Source organism: Oncorhynchus mykiss, chromosome 10, assembly GCF_057628025.1.
Source record: "Oncorhynchus mykiss isolate SJ-2025 chromosome 10, ASM5762802v1, whole genome shotgun sequence".
NCBI lineage: Eukaryota > Metazoa > Chordata > Actinopteri > Salmoniformes > Salmonidae > Oncorhynchus > Oncorhynchus mykiss.
In genome coordinates, this window is record NC_143031.1 from 30,758,301 (window position 1) to 30,780,292 (window position 21,992).

General features: G+C 43.1%; 1 protein-coding gene across 7 annotated transcripts in view; it reads right to left on the reverse strand.

Annotated features, from left to right (window-relative positions):
* LOC110533635 (active breakpoint cluster region-related protein) overlaps nt 1-21,992 on the reverse strand; it is a 244,852-nt gene that overhangs the window by 99,609 nt on the left and 123,251 nt on the right. For all 7 annotated transcript variants that reach the window (XM_036990050.2, XM_036990049.2, XM_090186342.1 and 4 more), the window contains 7 exons: nt 19,926-19,978; nt 15,411-15,551; nt 14,272-14,393; nt 8,180-8,348; nt 6,324-6,446; nt 892-967; nt 277-381 (listed from right to left, as the gene is read on the reverse strand). In XM_036990050.2, the coding sequence (XP_036845945.1) occupies nt 277-381; nt 892-967; nt 6,324-6,446; nt 8,180-8,348; nt 14,272-14,393; nt 15,411-15,551; nt 19,926-19,978 (789 nt within the window). The remainder of the gene's footprint in view (nt 1-276; nt 382-891; nt 968-6,323; nt 6,447-8,179; nt 8,349-14,271; nt 14,394-15,410; nt 15,552-19,925; nt 19,979-21,992) is intronic.

The window sequence follows — 21,992 nt, forward strand, 5'->3', positions numbered from 1 at the left end:
GTATAACAGTGTTATTTGTGGCGCGTCGTGTTTATTAAAACCTTATGAACGGTTTCTAGTTTGTTAAATGTGGGTCTGTGTGAGTGAAGTTGTGTATGTGAGTGTGTGTATCTCCTGTAGCTACGTGTGTAAGCTGAGCGTCTCCCTGACATTTCCTGTCCCCCAGTGCATCCTGGGAGCTCACAGTGGGGCTGCCAGATGGCTTTAATGTCACCCCAATCCAAACATCCCATCTGAGGAAGTAGAAAGGAAAATGTGAGTGTGTGTGTGTCCTACCATCTTTATTACTGGTGACAGGGATGTTGTGGACAGTTCGGAGTTTGCAGCAGGAGCTGGTGAGGACCTGCAGCTCTACAGAGCTCAACTGACACGGCTGCAGATCTGAAGACAAACACAGAAATACACAATCAATAAACCTGAACATAAAGCCAGGCTATAGGTTGTACAATGTGAATCCATGGTAGAGTTGAAAAAACAGTGATAAGAAACCAATATCACTGTCTGCTCACTCTCAAATCAAATTGTATTGGTCACATACACATATTTAGCAGATGTTATTGCTTGTGTAGAGAAATGCTTATGTTCTTAGCTCCAAAAGTGCAGTAATATCTGGAAATAATGGAATTAAGAAGTATAGAAATATTAGGACGAGCAATGTCGGAGTCCGGAGTATATATATGTGATGGGATGTATAGCCATTATGGACAGTATGTGGATAGAATATGTAGTATATCTGAAGAATACGTAGGATAAAACAGTATGTACAGCAATAGCTGAACAGGATGGCCTTGACTAGAATACAGTATATACATATGAAATGGGTTAAACAGTATGTAAACATTATTCAAGTGACCAGTGTTCCATGTCTATGTACATAGACTCCTCCTATACCTTTCTTCTGTAGTTTTTGGATGCTCTCCCTCCACTCTGACCTCTCATAGTCTGAAGACAGGAGGAACAGGTAGCTCTGAGGACAAAAGAGGGAAACTTTCAGGAAAATGTGGAAATAACATTTTATAGGACAACTGCTCCCTCCAGTGATGGAAAAATAACAGTACATCAATATTGCAATCATGGACATAGCTGCTTATCCAAATCACAGATATAGAGTAGAGGTCGACCGATTATGATTTTTCAACGCCGATACCCATTATTGGAGGACCAAAAAAAGCAGATTCCCATTAAATCGGCTGATTTTAATATATATATTTGTAATGAAGACAATTACAACAATACTGAATGAACACTTATTTTTTACTAAATATACATACATAAATACATAAATAAGATCAATTTAGTCTCAAATAAATAATGAAACATGTTCAATTTGGTTTAAATAATGCAAAAACAGTGTTGGAGAAGGTAAAAACGCAATATGTGCCATGTAAGAAAGCTAACGTTTAAGTTCCTTGCTCAGAACATGAGAACATATGAAAGTTGGTGGTTCCTTTTAACATGAGTCTTCAATATTCCCAGTTAAGAAGTTTTAGGTTGTAGTTATTATAGGAATTATAGGACTATTTCTCTATATACCATTTGTATTTCATATACCTTTGACTATTGGATGTTCTTATAGGCATTTTAGTATTGCCAGCCTAATCTCGGGAGTTGATAGGCTTGAAGTCATAAACAGCGCAATGCTTGAAGCACAGCGAAGAGCTGCTGGCAAACACAGGAAAGTGCTGTTTGAATGAATGCTTACGAGCCTGCTGCTGCTTGCCACCGCTCAGTCAAACTGCTCTATCAAGCATCAAATCATATACTTAATTATAACAAAATAACACAGAAATACGAGCCTTAGGTCATTAATATGGTTGAATCCGGAAACTATAATTTCGAAAACAAAAGGTTTATTCTTTCAGTGAAATACGGAACCATTCCATATTTTATCGACTGGGCGGCATCCATAAGTCTAAATATTGCTGTTACATTCTAATTCTGGCAAATTAGTTACGGTCTTTGTTAGGAAGAAATGGTCTTCACACAGTTCGCAATGAGCCAGGCGGCCCAAACTGCTGCATATACCCTGACTCTGCTTGCACAGAACGCAAGAAAAGTGACACAATTTCCCTAGTTAAAATAAATTCATGTTAGCAGGCAATATTAACTAAATATGCAGGTTTAAAATGTTTTCCTTGTGTATTGATTTTAAGAAACGCGTTGATGTTTATGGTTAGGTACACATTGGTGCAACGACAGTGCTTTTTTCACGAATGCGCTTGTTAAATCATCACCCATTTGGCGAAGTAGGCTGTAATTCGCTGATAAATTAACAGGCACCGCATTGATTATATGCAAGCTAGATCAACTAGTAATATCATCATCCATGTGTAGTTAACTAGTGATTATGTTAAGATTGATTGTTTTTTATAAGATAAGTTTAATGCTAACTAGCACCTTACCTTGGCTCCTTGCTGCACTCGCATAGCAGGTAGTCAGCCTGCCACGCAGTCTCCTCGTGGAGTGCAATGTAATCTGCCATGATCGGCATCCAAAAATGCTGATTACCGATTGTTATGAAAACTTGAAATCGGCCCTAATTAATCGGCCATTCTGATTAACCGGTCGACCTCTAATTTAGTAGAGGCAGATTATCCAACCCCAAACATAGGCATCAACCCTTTACACTCATGGGAACTGGCTTACATGGATAGGGCTAAATGTAAATGTTTGTAACAGAAGAAATATGAAAAACAAATGCATAACCATGGTACCAGTTGAAAGGGAACAGTTTGGAGATGATGGGAAAAATATTAGACGCAAGACTGAATCCAAACATTACACTGTTGATTATGTGCATTTACTCCACATTTTGTTGATAACGGAAATACTCTGGATACACTCAGTAACATGATAAGACCATTCCTGGACAATGGTCCACTATAAATCGCAATCTGGGTCAGGTGGGCATGATCTGAAAGTTTGTTCGATTGCCAATATTATTAGCTAAGTTATAAAACACTATATTACAGTGTTAGGCTTTCACCATGCAGTTCAGGGAAACAGATCATCATTTTGGTGCGCATAGAAAGGAGTCATGATTGCATTCAGGTGCGTGTGCAGCAGCACATTTCCTTCACAATAAACAAACAAAGGCTCATTCTGTTCAGAACAACCCAGGGTATAACACCATGTCCTCTTGTAACTGTACATCAAACAGAGTGATCCTAAACGCCCCATCCTGGACTTATGGCAACTCAACAACCATCGTTGAGTCTTGTTCACCACAGTAGACCTCAAGGATGCTTATTTCCACGTCGCCGTTTATCAATGGCTCTTCCATTGTTTGGACAAAGCCGTCCAGTCCAGCTGTCTCCCCTCGGTGCCCATGCACATTCCACTACAACAGTGGTTCCCAAACTTTTATAGTCCCGTACCCCTTCAAACATTCAACCTCCAGCTGCGTACCCCCTCTAGCACCAGGGTCAGCGCACTCTCAAATGTTGTTTTTTGCCATCATTGTAAGCCTGCCACACACACTGTATTTATTAAACATAATAATTAGTGAGTTGTCGTCACAACCTGGCTCGTGGGAAGTGACAAAGAGCTCTTATAGGGCCAGGGCACAAATAATAATATTATAATAAGCAATCATTTAACCATCTTACATATAAAACTGTATTTGTTCATTGAAAATTGTGAATAACTCACCACAGGTTGAGAAGGGTGTGCTTGAAAGGATGCACATAACTCTGCAATGTTGGGTTGTATTGGAGAGAGTCTCAGTCAAATCATTTTCCACACACAGTCACACAGTGCCTGTATTTCATTTTCATGCTAGTGAGGGCTGAGAATCCACTCTCACATAGGTATGTGATTGCAAAGGGAATCAGTGTCTTAACAGCGCGATTTGCCAAGGCAGGATACTCTGAGCTCAGCCCAATCCCGAAATCTGGCAGTGGCTTCTCATTAAATAAAATTTTCACAGAACCACTTGTTGCAATTTTGATGAGGCTCTCTTGTTCAGATATCAGGAAGTGGACTGGAGGCAGGACATGAAAGGGATAATGAAGTTGTTTGTGTTGTCCATTTCAGGCAAAGTACCTGCTCAATTGCACACCCAACTCACTCAGGTGCTTCGCTATATCACATTTGACATTGTCCGTAAGCTTGAGTTCATTTGCACACAAAAAAATCATACAATGATGGAACGACCTGTGTGTTGTCCTTGTTAATGCAGACAGAGAAGAGCTCCAACTTCTTAGTCATAGGCTCAGTTTTGTCCCGCACATTGAATATAGTTGCGGAGAGTCCCTGTAATCCTAGATTCAGATCATTCAGGTGAAAAAAAATATCACCCAGATAGGCCAGTCGTGTGAGAAACTCATCATCATGCAAGCAGTCAGACAGGTGAAAATTATGGTCAGTAAAGAAAACTTTTTAAGCTTGTCTCTCTATTAAAACAAACGTGTCAATACTTTGCCCCTTGATAACCAGCACACTTCTGTATGTTGTAAAGGCATTACATGGTCGCTGCCCATATCATTGCATAGTGCAGAAAATACATGAGAGTTCAGGGGTCTTGCTTTAGCAAAGTTAACTATTTTCACTGCAGTGTTCAAAACATCTTTCAAGCTGTCAGGCATTCCTCTCGTGGATGCTGCAGTGTACCTAAGTGCTTGCACGCGCACTACCACTCCACTATGTCTCCCTGTCATGGCTTTTGCGCCATCAGTACAGATACCAACACCTCTTGACCACCAAAGTACATTTGATGTCACAAAGCTGTCCAGTACTTTAAAAATATCCTCTCTTGTTGTCTTGGTTTCCAGTGGTTTGCAGAAAAGGATGTCTTCCTTAATAATTGACCCCCCATAAACGTAACGGACATGTACCAGGAGCTGTGCCAGGCATGTTGACTCATCTAGATGTAACGCATAGAATTCACTAGCTTGTATGCAAAGCAATAATTGTTTCAAAATATCTCCTGCCATGTCACTGATGTGTCGTGAAACAGTGTTGTTTGATGAAGTAATTGTCTGTAGTTCTTTAGGCCGTTTCCCCCAGCATTGTCCCAGCCATATCCACGGCAGCAGGAAGAAGGAAGTCCTCCACAATAGTATGGGGCTAGCCTGTCCTAGCCAATCGGAAGCTCACCATATAAGATGTTTCTAGCCCCTTATTATTAAATGGTATCTGTTTCTTTTCTACATGTCTTACTACTCGAAAGTCGTCTTTATTCTCGCTCAAAAAACTCCCATGGCTTATTTTTCATATTGTCATGTTTCGTTTCTCAATGTCTGAGCAAGAGAGATGGTTTCCCACGAGAAAGTAACGGTTAATGTGATTGGATGTTCATTATTTGACTAGGCTACCTGTATCTGACATTGTGTTGTTATTTCACTGAACACTAAATGGTTTAATTCGATTTTTTTGGCAGTGAAACGAGGATACTCAGGCGAGAAAAAAACCTCACCCAAATGTATAGCCCCGTTGGAAAATATAAATGGACTGTTAGAAAACTTTTGGGACTACCTGCACTAGAGGAATTGCCATGTCACGGGCACTGTACAGAGGCATCTCCGTCTTAGAGAATTGTACGATGGCTAGTTTAGCTTCCCCTCACTCCTTTGTGAGGTTCTATCTCCTGGATGCTACTGCACCCTCCCCAGCGCACCCTGGAGCTGAGTAGGCTGGATCAGGTAGATTACCATGTACCACAACAGGCTTCTCAGGAAACAAGCTATTGGCAATCAGGGCGTTTTGCAAGTGTCCCATAGTGAGATGTCGAACCGAGTCGACTGAAAGAGAACTTTGGTGTGACAGTCTGTAACCCTGATTCTCTGTAAGAGACATCTCAATAGACTTGTGTAAGAGGTAGTTCTTAGAATGAGGAAACCAGAGTAGTGCAGGGTGTTATATAGATGTGCATGCCATACACCAATAAAGCTCTGATTGGCCTGTTAGGCATGATTGAATAAGGCTTCAACAAATGACTTGCAAAAGAGGGCATATCCCATAGTGAGACGTTGCACTCATCTCTTTCAGAGGACCGGGGTTACATAACGTAACCTAAAGTTTCCAACAGGCCAATATTCAACATACTTTAGCTCAGAAAACATGGTAATTAACAACAAAGCCCATAATTCATTGCACACTTTCTGGTCCGGTCTGGGTAGCCACAGAGACAGAGAGCAGTTGCTTCGCGAGCTATCTCTACCTGAAAATACATGTTGTAAGTCAGGGATGGGCAACTGTCGGCCCTTTTGAAAGCCCAACAAAACATTATTTTTTTAGATAATCTAACCAAAACGACCTCAAAAAGCACTAATCGCTCAAAATAGATCTGATCCAGGGCCAGTGTTAAGGCAGCAGTAGTTTACCTTGCCGTGTTTGTTGTGGATGCGGAAGGGGATGGTGGGAGAGTGTAACAGCAGCCAGGACTCCTGCTCGTTCATCTTCTTCCTCAGACGCTCCACATTACGACTCTGGCCCTTCAGCGCTTTCTACACACACACAAACAAACAGGACATCCTTTTTTTTTTACCTAAACATGAAAACACCACCAGGTAGAATTCATAGCAAGCAGTGCACTGGAATGACATTCAGATGAACTGGAATGACATTCACTCTCATGGGATGGTATGCCAAAAATAACTAACTGAAAGTCACACCTCCAATAAGCCACAGATATGACTGTATTGAGGCATATGTCACTGTGCTTCTATGACTATATGCACCATGCCACTGCCTACCTAATTTGTCCATTTAGCGAACAAGACAGCTCATAATCAGTGCCTCTATCACAGTCAACACAACTATATCTTGGCAGTGATTACAGCCTCAAGTCTTCTTGGGTATGATGCTACAAGCTTGGCACACCTCTATTTGGGGAGTTTCTCCCCTTCTTCTCTGCAGATCCTCTCAAGCTCTGTCAGGTTGAATGGGGAGCATCACTGTACAGCTATTTTCAGGTCTCTCCAGAGATCGGGTTCAATCGGGCTCAAGTCCAGGCTCTGGCTGGGCCACTCAAGGACATTCAGAGACTCCTGCATTGTCTTGGCTGTGTGCTTAGGGTTGTTGTCCTGTTGGAAGGTGAATTTCCGCCCCAGTCTGTGGTCCTGAGCGCTCTGGAGCAGGTTTTCATCAAGGATGTTTGTACTTTCATATTTCACCGTTCATCTTTTGCTCGATCCTGACTAGTCTCCCAGTCCCTCCTGCTGAAAAACATCCCCCACAGCATGATTCTGCCACCACCATGATTCTCCGTAGGGATGGTGCCAGGTTTCCTCCAGACGTGACGCTTGGCATTTAGGCCAAGGAGTTCAATCTTGGTTTCATCAGACCAGAGAACCTTGTTTCATGTCTGAGTCATTTAGGTGCCTTTTGGCAAACTCCAAGCGGGCTGTCATGTGCCTTTTACTGAGGAGTGGTTACCGTCTGGCTACTCTACCCTAAAGGCCTGATTGGTGGAGTGCTGCAGAGATAGCTGTCCTTCTGGAAGGTTCTCCCTTCTCCACAGAGGAACTCTGGAGATCTGTCAGAGTAACCATCCGGTTCTTGGTCACCTCTCTGGCCAAGGACCTTCTACCCCGATTGCTCAGTTTGTGGCCAGCTCTAGGAAGAGTCTTGGTGGTTCCAAACTTATTCCATTTAAGAATGATGGAGGCCTCTTTGTTCTTGGGGACCTTCAATGCTGCAGAAATGTTTTGGCATACAGCGGGACATACAGTAAAGTGCTGACTCTGTCCAGATGAGCTTTCTCTTTTTGTGGGTGTGGCTCAGACACAAAGACCTCTCGTCCCCGGCCGACCTCTCTAAGGGAAACAGTGAGGGGAACTTCTCCAATACTATAACAGTAGTGTGATGAGGCCAGAGGAACCCAGCCTTAATCACACAGCCAGGCAGGCAGGTTCTAATGGAAAAAGTAAGAAACACCGACCCTAGGGCTCCTGGGATGGACATACCCAGGGAACCCAGCGCAGACCTGGGGGCCCGGGCTGTGCAGGAGACTGTTCATCCACAGTGTCCTACTGGAATAGGGGGTCTGGTCTTAAGAGACTGGAGCCCTGACCATGACCTGACACAGTGGGAGGCAGAGGAAGGGCCGCATCACCTCCATTTTGGATTCATTTTGGATCAATGAGGAAATATTAGGTTTAGTTTAAATAACAATCTTCTTAAAGACTTACCTGGCTAAATAGAAAGAAACAAAAAAATAAACAAACAAAATAATCACCTTCTCCTTCTGGATGTCACTCTTGATGACTGAGATCTTGATCTTTATTTCCTCTATCTCGTGTTCAGGCAGCACCTGGATGTGGGGGCAGACATCTGAGTCATCCAGCAACTGGAAGGTCAAGTCTGCCAGGGGGATGTACCATTTACACTCATACTGCTGTTGTCTCCTAGAGAGTGAGAGAGAGACAAAGAGAGACAAAGAGTGAGAGAGAGAAAGAGTGAGAGAGCGAGAGCGAGACAAAGAGTGAGAGAGCGAGACAAAGAGAGAGAGAGCGAGACAAAGAGAGAGAGAGCGAGACAAAGAGAGAGAGAGCGAGACAAAGAGAGAGAGAGCGAGACAAAGAGAGAGAGAGCGAGACAAAGAGAGAGAGAGCGAGACAAAGAGAGAGAGCGAGACAAAGAGAGAGAGCGCGAGACAAAGAGAGAGAGCGTGAGACAAAGAGAGAGAGCGCGAGACAAAGAGAGAGAGAGAGAGACAAAGAGAGAGAGAGACAAAGAGAGACACAAAGAGAGAGAGAGAGACACAAAGAGAGAGAGAGAGACAAAGAGAGAGAGAGCGAGACAAAGAGAGAAAGAGACAAAGAGAGCGACAAAGAGAGAGAGAGCGAGCGAGCGGGACAAAGAGAGCAACAAAGAGAAAGAGGTGGAGCGAGCTCAATATCATTAATATCTTTTAGAGGAGCCTGGAGGTACAAAGACAATGAGGAAATACTGTCGTTATATGCATGCCTCCGGAGGCTCTGCAATTGCGTCACACCATCCATCCGGTGCCTCGGACCATATTTTTGGATGAATCATAAATTGGCTTTAATAGTGTTAGAGATGTAATGGTGTTGGGAGTATTTGTATTCCCTTTAACGAGCTTTCATTACCATTATCATTCCTGAAGGCAGGATCGTACACTCATTAACACAGGAATACATTAAGCCTCCAATTGGTGCAAACCTCATCAAAAATGATGGGATGGGAAATATGACAACAAAACTAAATACCATGGCCTGTTTTAACCCTGAAGTAAAATACAGCACAACAAACGACTTCTTTTTTTAGATTATTATTATTTTTTGGTTAGTTAAATAACTTGAGTGTTCAAATCAAAATGAATTTGTCACATGCGCCGAATACAACAGGTATTAGACCTTACCGTGAAATGCTCACTTACAAGCCCTTACTTAACCAACCATGCAGTTTTAAGAAAATAGAGTGAAGTTTTTTGGCTGTATTGAACTATATAAGGATGTAGATCGCAAATACCTCTCTCTTGTTTTGTCTCCTCATCCCAATATGTACCCTCGCTCCCACCCCCTCATTCGCCTGCACACATCCCTCAAATTTTTATGAGACCTCCACTCCTCCTTAATACAGGGTGAGATCCCCCTTTGTTCCTTTGTAAGCAAACCCTTTGTCTCAGTGTAGTCCGTGGTGTTGTATTGTTGTCCTCTAAGATATGTATCTGTATTGATCCCCCAGCAGTGGGAACCCTAACCCACTTTGTCTCAGTGTAGTCCGTGGTGTTGTATTGTTGTCCTCTAAGATATGTATCTGTATTGATCCCCCAGCAGCGGGAACCCTAACCCACTTTGTCTCAGTGTAGTCCATGGTGTTGTATTGTTGTCCTCTAAGATATGTATCTGTATTGATCCCCCAGCAGTGGGAACCCTAACCCACTTTGTCTCAGTGTAGTCCATGGTGTTGTATTGTTGTCCTCTCAGATATGTATCTGTATTGATCCTCCAGCAGTGGGAACCCTAACCCACTTTGTCTCAGTGTAGTCCGTGGTGTTGTATTGTTGTCCTCTCAGATATGTATCTGTATTGATCCTCCAGCAGTGGGAACCCTAACCCACTTTGTCTCAGTGTAGTCCATGGTGTTGTATTGTTGTCCTCTAAGATATGTATCTGTATTGATCCCCCAGCAGTGGGAACCCTAACCCACTTTGTCTCAGTGTAGTCCATGGTGTTGTATTGTTGTCCTCTCAGATATGTATCTGTATTGATCCCCCAGCAGTGGGAACCCTAACCCACTTTGTCTCAGTGTAGTCCATGGTGTTGTATTGTTGTCCTCTAAGATATGTATCTGTATTGATCCTCCAGCAGTGGGAACCCTAACCCACTTTGTCTCAGTGTAGTCCATGGTGTTGTATTGTTGTCCTCTAAGATATGTATCTGTATTGATCCCCCAGCAGTGGGAACCCTAACCCACTTTGTATCAGTGTAGTCCGTGGTGTTGTATTGTTGTCCTCTCAGATATGTATCTGTATTGATCCTCCAGCAGTGGGAACCCTAACCCACTTTGTCTCAGTGTAGTCCGTGGTGTTGTATTGTTGTCCTCTCAGATATGTATCTGTATTGATCCTCCAGCAGTGGGAACCCTAACCCACTTTGTCTCAGTGTAGTCCGTGGTGTTGTATTGTTGTCCTCTCAGATATGTATCTGTATTGATCCCCCAGCAGTGGGAACCCTAACCCACTTTGTCTCAGTGTAGTCCGTGGTGTTGTATTGTTGTCCTAAGATATGTATCTGTATTGATCCCCCAGCAGTGGGAACCCTAACCCACTTTGTCTCAGTGTAGTCCGTGGTGTTGTATTGTTGTCCTAAGATATGTATCTGTATTGATCCCCCAGCAGTGGGAACCCTAACCCACTTTGTCTCAGTGTAGTCCGTGGTGTTGTATTGTTGTCCTCTCAGATATGTATCTGTATTGATCCTCCAGCAGTGGGAACCCTAACCCACTTTGTCTCAGTGTAGTCCGTGGTGTTGTATTGTTGTCCTCTCAGATATGTATCTGTATTGATCCTCCAGCAGTGGGAACCCTAACCCACTTTGTCTCAGTGTAGTCCGTGGTGTTGTATTGTTGTCCTCTCAGATATGTATCTGTATTGATCCCCCAGCAGTGGGAACCCTAACCCACTTTGTCTCAGTGTAGTCCGTGGTGTTGTATTGTTGTCCTAAGATATGTATCTGTATTGATCCCCCAGCAGTGGGAACCCTAACCCACTTTGTCTCAGTGTAGTCCGTGGTGTTGTATTGTTGTCCTCTCAGATATGTATCTGTATTGATTCCCCAGCAGTGGGAACCCTAACCCACTTTGTCTCAGTGTAGTCCGTGGTGTTGTATTGTTGTCCTAAGATATGTATCTGTATTGATCCCCCAGCAGTGGGAACCCTAACCCACTTTGTCTCAGTGTAGTCCGTGGTGTTGTATTGTTGTCCTCTCAGATATGTATCTGTATTGATCCCCCAGCAGTGGGAACCCTAACCCACTTTGTCTCAGTGTAGTCCGTGGTGTTGTATTGTTGTCCTAAGATATGTATCTGTATTGATCCTCCAGCAGTGGGAACCCTAACCCACTTTGTCTCAGTGTAGTCCATGGTGTTGTATTGTTGTCCTCTCAGATATGTATCTGTATTGATCCTCCAGCAGTGGGAACCCTAACCCACTTTGTCTCAGTGTAGTCCGTGGTGTTGTATTGTTGTCCTCTAAGATATGTATCTGTATTGATCCTCCAGCAGTGGGAACCCTAACCCACTTTGTCTCAGTGTAGTCCATGGTGTTGTATTGTTGTCCTCTAAGATATGTATCTGTATTGATTCCCCAGCAGTGGGAACCCTAACCCACTTTGTCTCAGTGTAGTCCGTGGTGTTGTATTGTTGTCCTAAGATATGTATCTGTATTGATCCCCCAGCAGTGGGAACCCTAACCCACTTTGTCTCAGTGTAGTCCGTGGTGTTGTATTGTTGTCCTCTAAGATATGCATCTGTATTGATCCTCCAGCAGTGGGAACCCTAACCCACTTTGTCTCAGTGTAGTCCATGGTGTTGTATTGTTGTCCTCTAAGATATGTATCTGTATTGATCCCCCAGCAGTGGGAACCCTAACCCACTTTGTCTCAGTGTAGTCCGTGGTGTTGTATTGTTGTCCTCTCAGATATGTATCTGTATTGATCCCCCAGCAGTGGGAACCCTAACCCACTTTGTCTCAGTGTAGTCCGTGGTGTTGTATTGTTGTCCTCTAAGATATGTATCTGTATTGATCCCCCAGCAGTGGGAACCCTAACCCACTTTGTCTCAGTGTAGTCCATGATGTTGTATTGTTGTCCTCTAAGATATGTATCTGTATTGATGCACTGTTTAAATCCACCAGCAGTGTTTAGACTGATGTGAATAAACACTGTATCTCTTACAGACTGAGGTAGAGATGATTAGAGGGACCAAGATTAGCATTGCTGCTGTTGAATAAAATCTACATACCTAATCTCCGTCTGTCCACAGCACTTTCAAGCTCCCAAATGAGCTTTTCACAGCCGTAATTGACCATAATCACACATTAATGTACCTCTGGTTCATGTGAATACTTTGGGAAAGGCTGGTATATTAATGGTATACAACAATTATTTAAGAGGAGAAACAGGGCTTTGGAATCAATAGAAACAATAATCCACAATGACTGAGTAGATATAGATGTATTGAACGGTATTAAGGTTTCACAGTGAGTTAATACTGATGATTAGCTATCAGTTGGATCGCTTGTTTTATCTGGCTGCTGGCCTAATCCTGTGGTGTTAATAAAGTCCAGACCAGAGGACACAGGCTGGGTCCCAAATGCTACCCTATTCGATATGTTGCACACTACTTTTGACCAAGGCCCATAAAGGCTCTGGTCAAAATTAGTGCACTATACAGGGAATAAGTTGCCATTAGGGACACAGGGACAAAAAGCTAAAGCTACAGACAACAGATTGATTTGGTGGTAACCTTGACAATGCCAGTTGCCTGTATGTCCTTCACACGGTTAGGTAGCAGGAAGCAACGACTGTCAATCATAATCAACCCTAACCTGGCAAACAATGTTAACCGTGCCGACAGGAAAATGACATTTTGGGTCATGGTAGGCAATCCTGTAAATAAAACACTTAATCTATGGACGTGTATGCTGTCATTCCCATCAATTTACACACACACACACACCCCCCCCCCCCCCCCCCCAGGTCAAACACCAGATTGAGACCAGATTGAAATGCACGCCTTGCTGCATGCTATGTATTTCCTAACATCCAGATATCCACTAAGTCAATTGCTTCATACTCAGCACTATACGAGCCCTTCATTCACTACTCTAAACCCTTTCTCCACAATAGTCAACAGCACCAGACTGTCTTCCTTTTTATTATGACATCAAACAAAACAGAGGAAATAATAATCACAGTGAGAGATAATCCCTTCAGAGCAGGGCTGTTATTCATCCTGATACACTGTTGTCATACTTCATACACTGATACACTGTTGTCATACTTCATACACTGATACACTGTTGTCATATTTCATACACTGATACACTGTCATACTTCATGCACTGTTGTCATATTTCATACACTGATACACTGTTGTCATACTTCATACACTGATACACTGTCATACTTCATGCACTGTTGTCAGATTTCATACACTGATACACTGGTGTCATACTTCATACACAGTTGTCATACTTCATACACTGCCACAGCAGAGCTGACAGGACCCCATAAAACCTGATCAACCCTATTAGAATTCTGTAGGAATACAGGATAAGCTATCAGTCTGCCTCATTTAAGGAGAGCCTATTGGAGAATGTGCCCTGTATCACTAACTATGTATCTCTTGCTTTTGCTCTCTCTTCTATCAAATGGACCTGTAGTAGCTTCATTGGAGAGAAAGGGCTAGAGGGATGAAGGGAGACGTTATTATGGGGAGTTTATTCTCTCACAGTGAGGCGGAGGAGAAGAGTCTTAGTGTTAATATGTACGACTTATTCTCTCTCCAGTCACACACACTGGCCTGCACTGATGGGCTATGGCCTCAACCAGCTGCTCTGCTCACCCACCCATCCGTCAACAGAACTGAATGAAAACACTCATCAACTCACACTGGCCTGCACTGATGGGCTATGGCCTCAACCAGCCGCTCTGCTCACCCACCCACCCGTCAACAGAACAGAATGAAAACACTCATCAACTCACACTGGAGACCACTTAAGAGTGTATTATGTAATATGCACAGTGAATAGCACAGTGGGTATGTTTATGCCTGAATGTGCATGAGTATGTGTTGACCTACCCTGCAGAGGTCTTCTTCATTTTGGCACAGAGCAGCAGGTCTGTAAAGAGGAAGACGTGGCGCAGTTTCCTGGAACCTTCTGACATCTCCACCAGGAAACCATCCTTCACCAGCTGACGAGCCTACCAGGGAGAGAAACTCCATGACATCACTTCCTGTGGCACGCACTGCACGGGGCAGCTGACCTAACTGTAAACATTCACTTCCTGTTCTGAGCCCTGGGCCTAGTCTGAGGAATACTGCCTATCACACACAGTTAAATAGACAGGATGTACTGTAGGAGGTATAGGTCAGAGTTCAGCAATATGAAAGAACATCACTTGTTGTCTATATTTTCTTGCTGTCTACATTCTCCATGACAGTTGTGTCAATCATCAGCTAAATAAGTCACTAAGAACTCAAAACACTGCCCCCTTTCCCTCTCTGCATCTGTCCATCTCTCAAAACACTGTCCATCTCTAGCGAGCCAACTAGGAAACGTAAAATAAGGCCGAGCTAAACCAGAACTGGAGTAAATCGGAAAAGTGTGAGCCGAAGACGGCAGAGACAGTTTTTCATTTCTGGTAGCACAGACAATGAATGGAGAACTGACTGGGAGGCTAAAAACTGAGCTGACTGAATGGAATAGGGATATAGAGAGAGGGATAGAGGGAGAGTGAGTAAGAGATGGGAGAGAGGGATAGAAAGAGAGGGGTGGAGGGAGGAAAGCACAAAGGAGGGGGTTTAGATATGGAGGGAGAAAGGAGGAGAGGGGGAGAGAGCGGAAGAGAGGGAAAAAGGATGGGAGAGAGGAACGACTTCGCAGGCAGAGAATGTAAAAAGCCTAAACTCAGAGGAGCATTAAGAGGAGAAAAGCAGAAAAAAATGACAGAACGAAACAAAGGTAGTGTTAGAAAGAGGGAAACATCAAACAACCCTACAATGCATGCTGGGAGAGAGAGATAGATAGAGGCGGCTGATAATGAAGAGATTGAGGGTGAGGGCAGGAGGAGGAGAGACACTGTTGGTTTCTTTCTGACCCCAAAACACGATTTACAAATACATTGACACACTTCCCCAAGGTTACAACATGAATTGCTGAAAAGCATTAGGTAGTCTGTCACAACGGTGTGTGTGTGTGTGTGTGTGTGTGACCCCACCTCTCCCTTAGGCGTGGTGATGGCGGTCCTGCGGGGGTCGATCTCTTCGTTGATGGAAGACAGGAAGTTCTGGGAGATCCTCAGAGCGTCCTGCAGCAGGGGGAAGTCTGGGTGGTCCTTCGGGGTGTGCTTCAGCAGGTCCTATTATAACACACACAGAGAGAGACCATTAGATATTACACACGCCATTCTCTGCCTGCAACTCTCAAATAGTCACAGAGACCCCAATTTAAAAACATAGACACCCCCATCCATTCAAATGATTGTCTAAGGATAGTCAATGTGCAGGTGTTTTTAAACCTATAATACCAGATCTACTTATCCATTTTGATGAATTGGACTATTTGGATATTTGGCTGGGTTTTCTAACAAATCTTTTCCTCTAATAAAAGCAAATGAGAATCTCTCCTTGATGGAACAGTGGGCAAAACTAATTATTTTACTTTTAAAGTGCTACCTAATAGCTGAGACAGTCTGCCTCCACATTGCTAATATCTTATTATCGCAGCGTCACTAAAATACTTTTTTCAGAGGAGCGTGTGAAAGAAAAGCCAATTGGCTGATTTATGCCTCGTCAGCACACCTCAGTTAATTTATTGTGACAACCTGTGGAAGGTTGAGCAGATGGTACAGTACATGTCTTTGTACAGTATACAGTGCCTTGCGAAAGTATTCGGCCCCCTTGAACTTTGCGACCTTTTGCCACATTTCAGGCTTCAAACATAAAGATATAAAACTGTATTTTTTGTGAAGAATCAACAACAAGTGGGACACAATCATGAAGTGGAACGACATTTATTGGATATTTCAAACTTTTTTAACAAATCAAAAACTGAAAAATTGGGCGTGCAAAATTATTCAGCCCCTTTACTTTCAGTGCAGCAAACTCTCTCCAGAAGTTCAGTGAGGGTCTCTGAATGATCCAATGTTGACCTAAATGACTAATGATGATAAATACAATCCACCTGTGTGTAATCAAGTCTCCGTATATATGCACCTGCCCTGTGATAGTCTCAGAGGTCCGTTAAAAGCTCAGAGAGCATCATGAAGAACAAGGAACACAACAGGCAGGTCTGAGATACTGTTGTGAAGAAGTTTAAAGCCGGATTTGGATACAAAAAGATTTCCCAAGCTTTAAACATCCCAAGGAGCACTGTGCAAGCGATAATATTGAAATTAAGGAGTATCAGACCACTGCAAATCTACCAAGACCTGGCCGTCCCTCTAAACTTTCAGCTCATACAAGGAGAAGACTGATCAAAGATGCAGCCAAGAGGCCCATGATCACTCTGGATGAACTGCAGAGATCTACAGCTTAGGTGGGAGACTCTGTCCATAGTACAACAATCAGTCGTATATTGCACAAATCTGGCCTTTATGGAAGAGTGGCAAGAAGAAAGCCATTTCTTAAAGATATCCATAAAAAGTGTTGTTTAAAGTTTGCCACAAGCCACCTGGGAGACACACCAAACATGTGGAAGAAGGTGCTCTGGTCAGATGAAACCAAAATTGAACTTTTTGGCAACAATGCAAAACGTTATGTTTGGCGTAAAAGCAACACAGCTGAACACACCATCCCCACTGTCAAAAATGGTGGTGGCAGCATCATGGTTTGGGCCTGCTTTTCTTCAGCAGGGACAGGGAAGATGGTTAAAATTGATGGGAAGATGGATGGAGCCAAATACAGGACCATTCTGGAAGAAAACCTGATGGAGTCTGCAAAAGACCTGAGACTGGGACGGAGATTTGTCTTCCAACAAGAAAATGATCCAAAAAATAAAGCAAAATCTACAATGGAATGGTTCAAAAATAAACATATCCAGGTGTTAGAATGGCCAAGTCAAAGTCCAGACCTGAATCCAATCGAGAATCTGTGGAAAGAACTGAAAACTGCTGTTCACAAATGCTCTCCATCCAACCTCACTGAGCTCGAGCTGTTTTGCAAGGAGGAATGGAAAAAAAATTCAGTCATTCGATGTGCAAAACTGATAGAGACATACCCCAAGCGACTTACAGCTGTAATCGCAGCAAAAGGTGGCGCTACAAAGTATTAACTGAAGGGGGCTGAATAATTTTGCACGCCCAATTTTTGATTTGTTAAAAAAGTTTGAAATATCCAATAAATGTTGTTCCACTTCATGATTGTGTCCCACTTGTTGTTGATTCTTCACAAAAAAATACAGTTTTATATCTTTATGTTTGAAGCCTGAAATGTGTCAAAAGGTCGCAAAGTTCAAGGGGGCCGAATACTTTCGCAAGGCACTGTATAACAGACTATAATACAGAAACCTTCACCTCTGTGGCTGTGCCCCAAACGGCACCATATTCCCTACATACAGTTGAAGTAGGAAGTTATTCACAATTCCTGACATTTAATCCTATTAAAAAGTGCCTGTTTTAGGTCAGTTAGGATCACCACTTTATATTAAGAATGTGAAATGTCAGAATAATAGTAGAGAGAATGATTTATTTCAGATTGTATTTCTTTCATCACATTCCCAGTGGGTCAGAAGTTTACATATACTCAATTAGTATTTAGTAGCATTGCTTTAAATGGTTTAACTTGGGTCAAACGTTTTGGGTAGCCTTCCACAAGCTTCCCACAATAAGTTGGGTGAATGTTGGCCCATTCCTCCTGACAGAGCTGGTGTAACTGAGTCATTTTTGTAGGCCTCCTTGCTCGCACACGCTTTTCAGTTCTGCCCACAAATTGTCTATAGGATTGAGGTCAGGGCTTTGTGATGGCCACTCAAATACCTTGACTTTGTTGTCCTTAAGCCATTTTTCCACAACTTTGGAAGTATGCTTGGAAGACCCATTTGCAACCAAGCTTGAACTTCCTGACTGATGTCTTGAGATGTTGCTTCAATATTTCCACAATTGTCCCTCTTCATGATGGCATCTATTTTGTGAAGTGCACCAGTCCCTCCTGCAGCAAAGCACACTCACAACATGATGTTACCACCCCTGTGCTTCACGGTTGGGATGGTGTTCTTCGGGCTTGCAAGCCACCCCCTTTTTCCTCCAAACATGACGATGGTTATTATGGCCAAACAGTTCTATTTTTGTTTCATCAGACCAGAGGACATTTCTCCAAAAAGTACGATCTTTGTCCCCATGTGCAGTTGCAAACCGTAGTCTGGCTTTTTTATGGCAGTTTTGGAGCAGTGGCTTGTTCCTTGCTGAGTGGCCTTTCAGGTTATGTCGATATAAGACTCGTTTTACTGTGGAAATAGATACTTTGCGGTCATTTGCTGTTGTTCTGGGGTTGATTTGCACTTTTCGCACCAAAGTTTGTTCATCTCTAGGAGACAGGACACGTCTCCTTCCTGAGCAGTATGATGGCTGCGTGGTCCCATGGTGTTTATACTTGCGTACTGTTGTTTGCACAGATGAACGTGGTACCTTCAGGCGTTTGGAAATTGCTTTCAAGTATGAACCAGGTCTACAATTTATTTATTTTGAATTTCCCATGATGTGAAGCAAAGAGGCACTGAGTTTGGAAGGTAGGCCTTAAAATACATCCACATGTACACCTCCAATTGACTCAAATGATGTCAATTAGCCTATCAGAAGCTTCTAAAGCCATGACATCATTTTCTGGAATGTTCCATGCTGCTTAAAGGCACAGTCAACTTAGTGTATGTAAACTTCTGACCCACTGGAATTGTGATACAGTGAATTATAAGTTAAATAATCTGTCTGCAAACAATTGTTGGAAAAATGTATTGTGTCATGCACAAAGTAGACGTCCTAACCGACTTGCCAAAACTATAGTTTGTTAACAAGAAATTTGTGGAGTGGTTGAAAAACAAGTTTTAATGACTCCAACCTAAGTGTGTAAAATTCTGACTTCAACTGTATATTGCACTATGGGCCCTGGTCTAACCCAATGGGCCCTGGTCAAACCCAATGGGCCCTGGTCAAACCCAATGGGCCCTGGTCAAAAGTGCAATAAATAGAAAACAGGGTGCCATTTGGGACGCAGGCCATGTCTCTGATTTGCATGATCTGGCCTGACCTTTGTTTGTAGGAAACCAACTGGTGTTTGTTTAGCCATGGTTCCACGAGCTTTATGTAAAACTTATTCATCAAATGCACTGGGAGCTAGACAGGAGGAGACGTCTCGGCTTCCGCTTTCCACTTGGTTGAAGCCCATCCAAGGAGAGTATACTGTTTCTAACAGCATGTCATTTCGATACACCGTGCAGAGGAAAGGTATACGCTTGGCAAATGGAATGGCACACTTCCTCTCAGCAGCAGAAGGTTTGACTTTGCAGGTGGATCCAGAACCAAGCTGCATTGTTAAGCTCTTCGGGACTTTCTAGTTCAATTCCTCCCAGCTCCATCACTGTGTTTCTCATGACTACACAACGTGACAGCACTAACTCTTAATCCCTGAGGTGTATCAATCTTGTCCTATCTATTCAATCTAGCTCTCTCTTGTGGTCCCCTCTAAACCAATCTTGTCATTTGTCTCTAGGCAGATCAGGAATCCCTCATGGCTGTACTCACATGAAGAACCAGTGTGCTTCTGGTCACACGGTCAATCGGCTTGTACAGGAGAGCTGTGGGAAAAGACAAGAAGAGGGCACTCAATTTGGTTTGGCACGCACACAGACAATGCAGAAAAACACAAGTCAAAAAGTCTATCACAAGCTTGGCTGGGCACAAGTTTCTTGCGGTAGGGGGCAGACAATTCTATCATTCACAATCTCAGGTGTCAGCTAACCTGCAGAGACGGACACACACAGACACTAATGTCATTCCCTCTAAGCTCTGCTATTCACTTCCTGCTGAACAAGGTTGTGTTCAGAAACCTTCCCATTCAATCCACATCAGGATCAACTTTCTAACCCGGTCTACATTTCTCGTTCTCACGCCGCTCTTCAAATGATATATCACACACTCAGTCGATCGTGCTCGCTCTCACACACTTGCAGCCCTTTGGCTCAACTTCACAATGATAGACTCTCAATGGTAACAGGGTTTACGTAATTCCTTGTCGGGTTCATGCTCTCTCTCACTCACACTCACACACACACACACACACACACACACCAGGGTTTTTCTTTATTTTTACTATTTTCTACATTGTAGAATAATAGTGAAGACATCAAAACTATGAAATAACACATATGGATTCATGTAGTAACCAAAAAAGGTGTTAAACAAATCAACATATATTTTAGAATCTTCAAAGTAGCCACTTTTCCATGATGGACTGTCATTTCTCTATGCTTACTTGAGCTGTTCTTGCCATAATATGGACTTGGTCTTTCACCAAATAGGGCTATCTTCTGTATACCACCCCTACCTTGTCACAACACAACTGAAGGAAAGAAATTCCACAAATTAACTTTTAACAAGGCACACCTGTTAATTGAAAAGCATTCCGGGTGACTACCTCATGAAGCTGGTAGAGAGAATGCCAAGTGTGCAAAGCTGTCATCAGTGCCTCGCAGCACTCTGAGCAGCCTTATTGGTTACATAGCAGTTTGCTTCCATTGCAGATTTACTCTGCTACTACGGAAACTACGCAAACTTGTGTGCACACACACTCCAAATCACATTTCTATCCTAAACTTCTCTTAAATCAAATCAACTTTGTCACATACACATGGTTCGCAGATGTTAATGCGAGTGTAGCGAAATGCTTGTGCTTCTAGTTCCGACAATGCAGTAATAACCAACGAGTAATCTAACCTAACAATTCCACAACTACTACCTTATACACACAAGTGTAAAGGGATGAAGAATATGTACATACAAATATATGAATGAGTGATTGTACAGAGCGGCATAGGCAAGATGCAGTAGATGGTATAGGGTACAGTATATACATATGAGATGAGTAATGTAGGGTATATAAACATAAAGTGGCATAGTTTAAAGTGGCTAGTGATACATGTATTACATAAAGATGGCAAGATGCAGTAGATGATATAGAGTACAGTATATACATATACATATGAGGTGAGTAATGTAGCGTATGTAAACATTATATTAAGTAGCATGGTTTAAAGTGGCTAGTGATACATTTTAACATAAATTCCCATCAATTCTCATTATTAAAGTGGCTGGAGTTGAGTCAGTGTGTTGGCAGCAGCCACTCAATGTTAGTGGTGGCTGTTTAACAGACTGACGGCCTTGAGATAGAAGCTGTTTTTCAGTCTCTCGGTCCCTGCTTTGATGCACCTGTACTGACCTCGCCTTCTGGATGATAACGGGGTGAACAGGCAGTGGCTCGGGTGGTTGTTGTCCTTGATGATCTTTATGGCCTTCCTGTGACATCGGGTGGTGTAGGTGTCCTGGAGGGCAGGTAGTTTGCCTCCGGTGATGCAGACCTCACTACCCTCTGGAGAGCCTTACGGTTGTGGTCGGAGCAGTTTCCGTACCAGGCGGTGATACAGCCCGACAGGATGCTCTCGATCGTGCATCTGTAGAAGTTCGTGAGTGCTTTGGTGACAAGCCAAATTTCTTCAGCCTCCTGAGGTTGAAGAGGCGCTACTGCGCCTTCTTCACAACGCTGTCTGTGTGGGTGGACCAATTCAGTTTGTCCGTGATGTGTACAATGAGGAA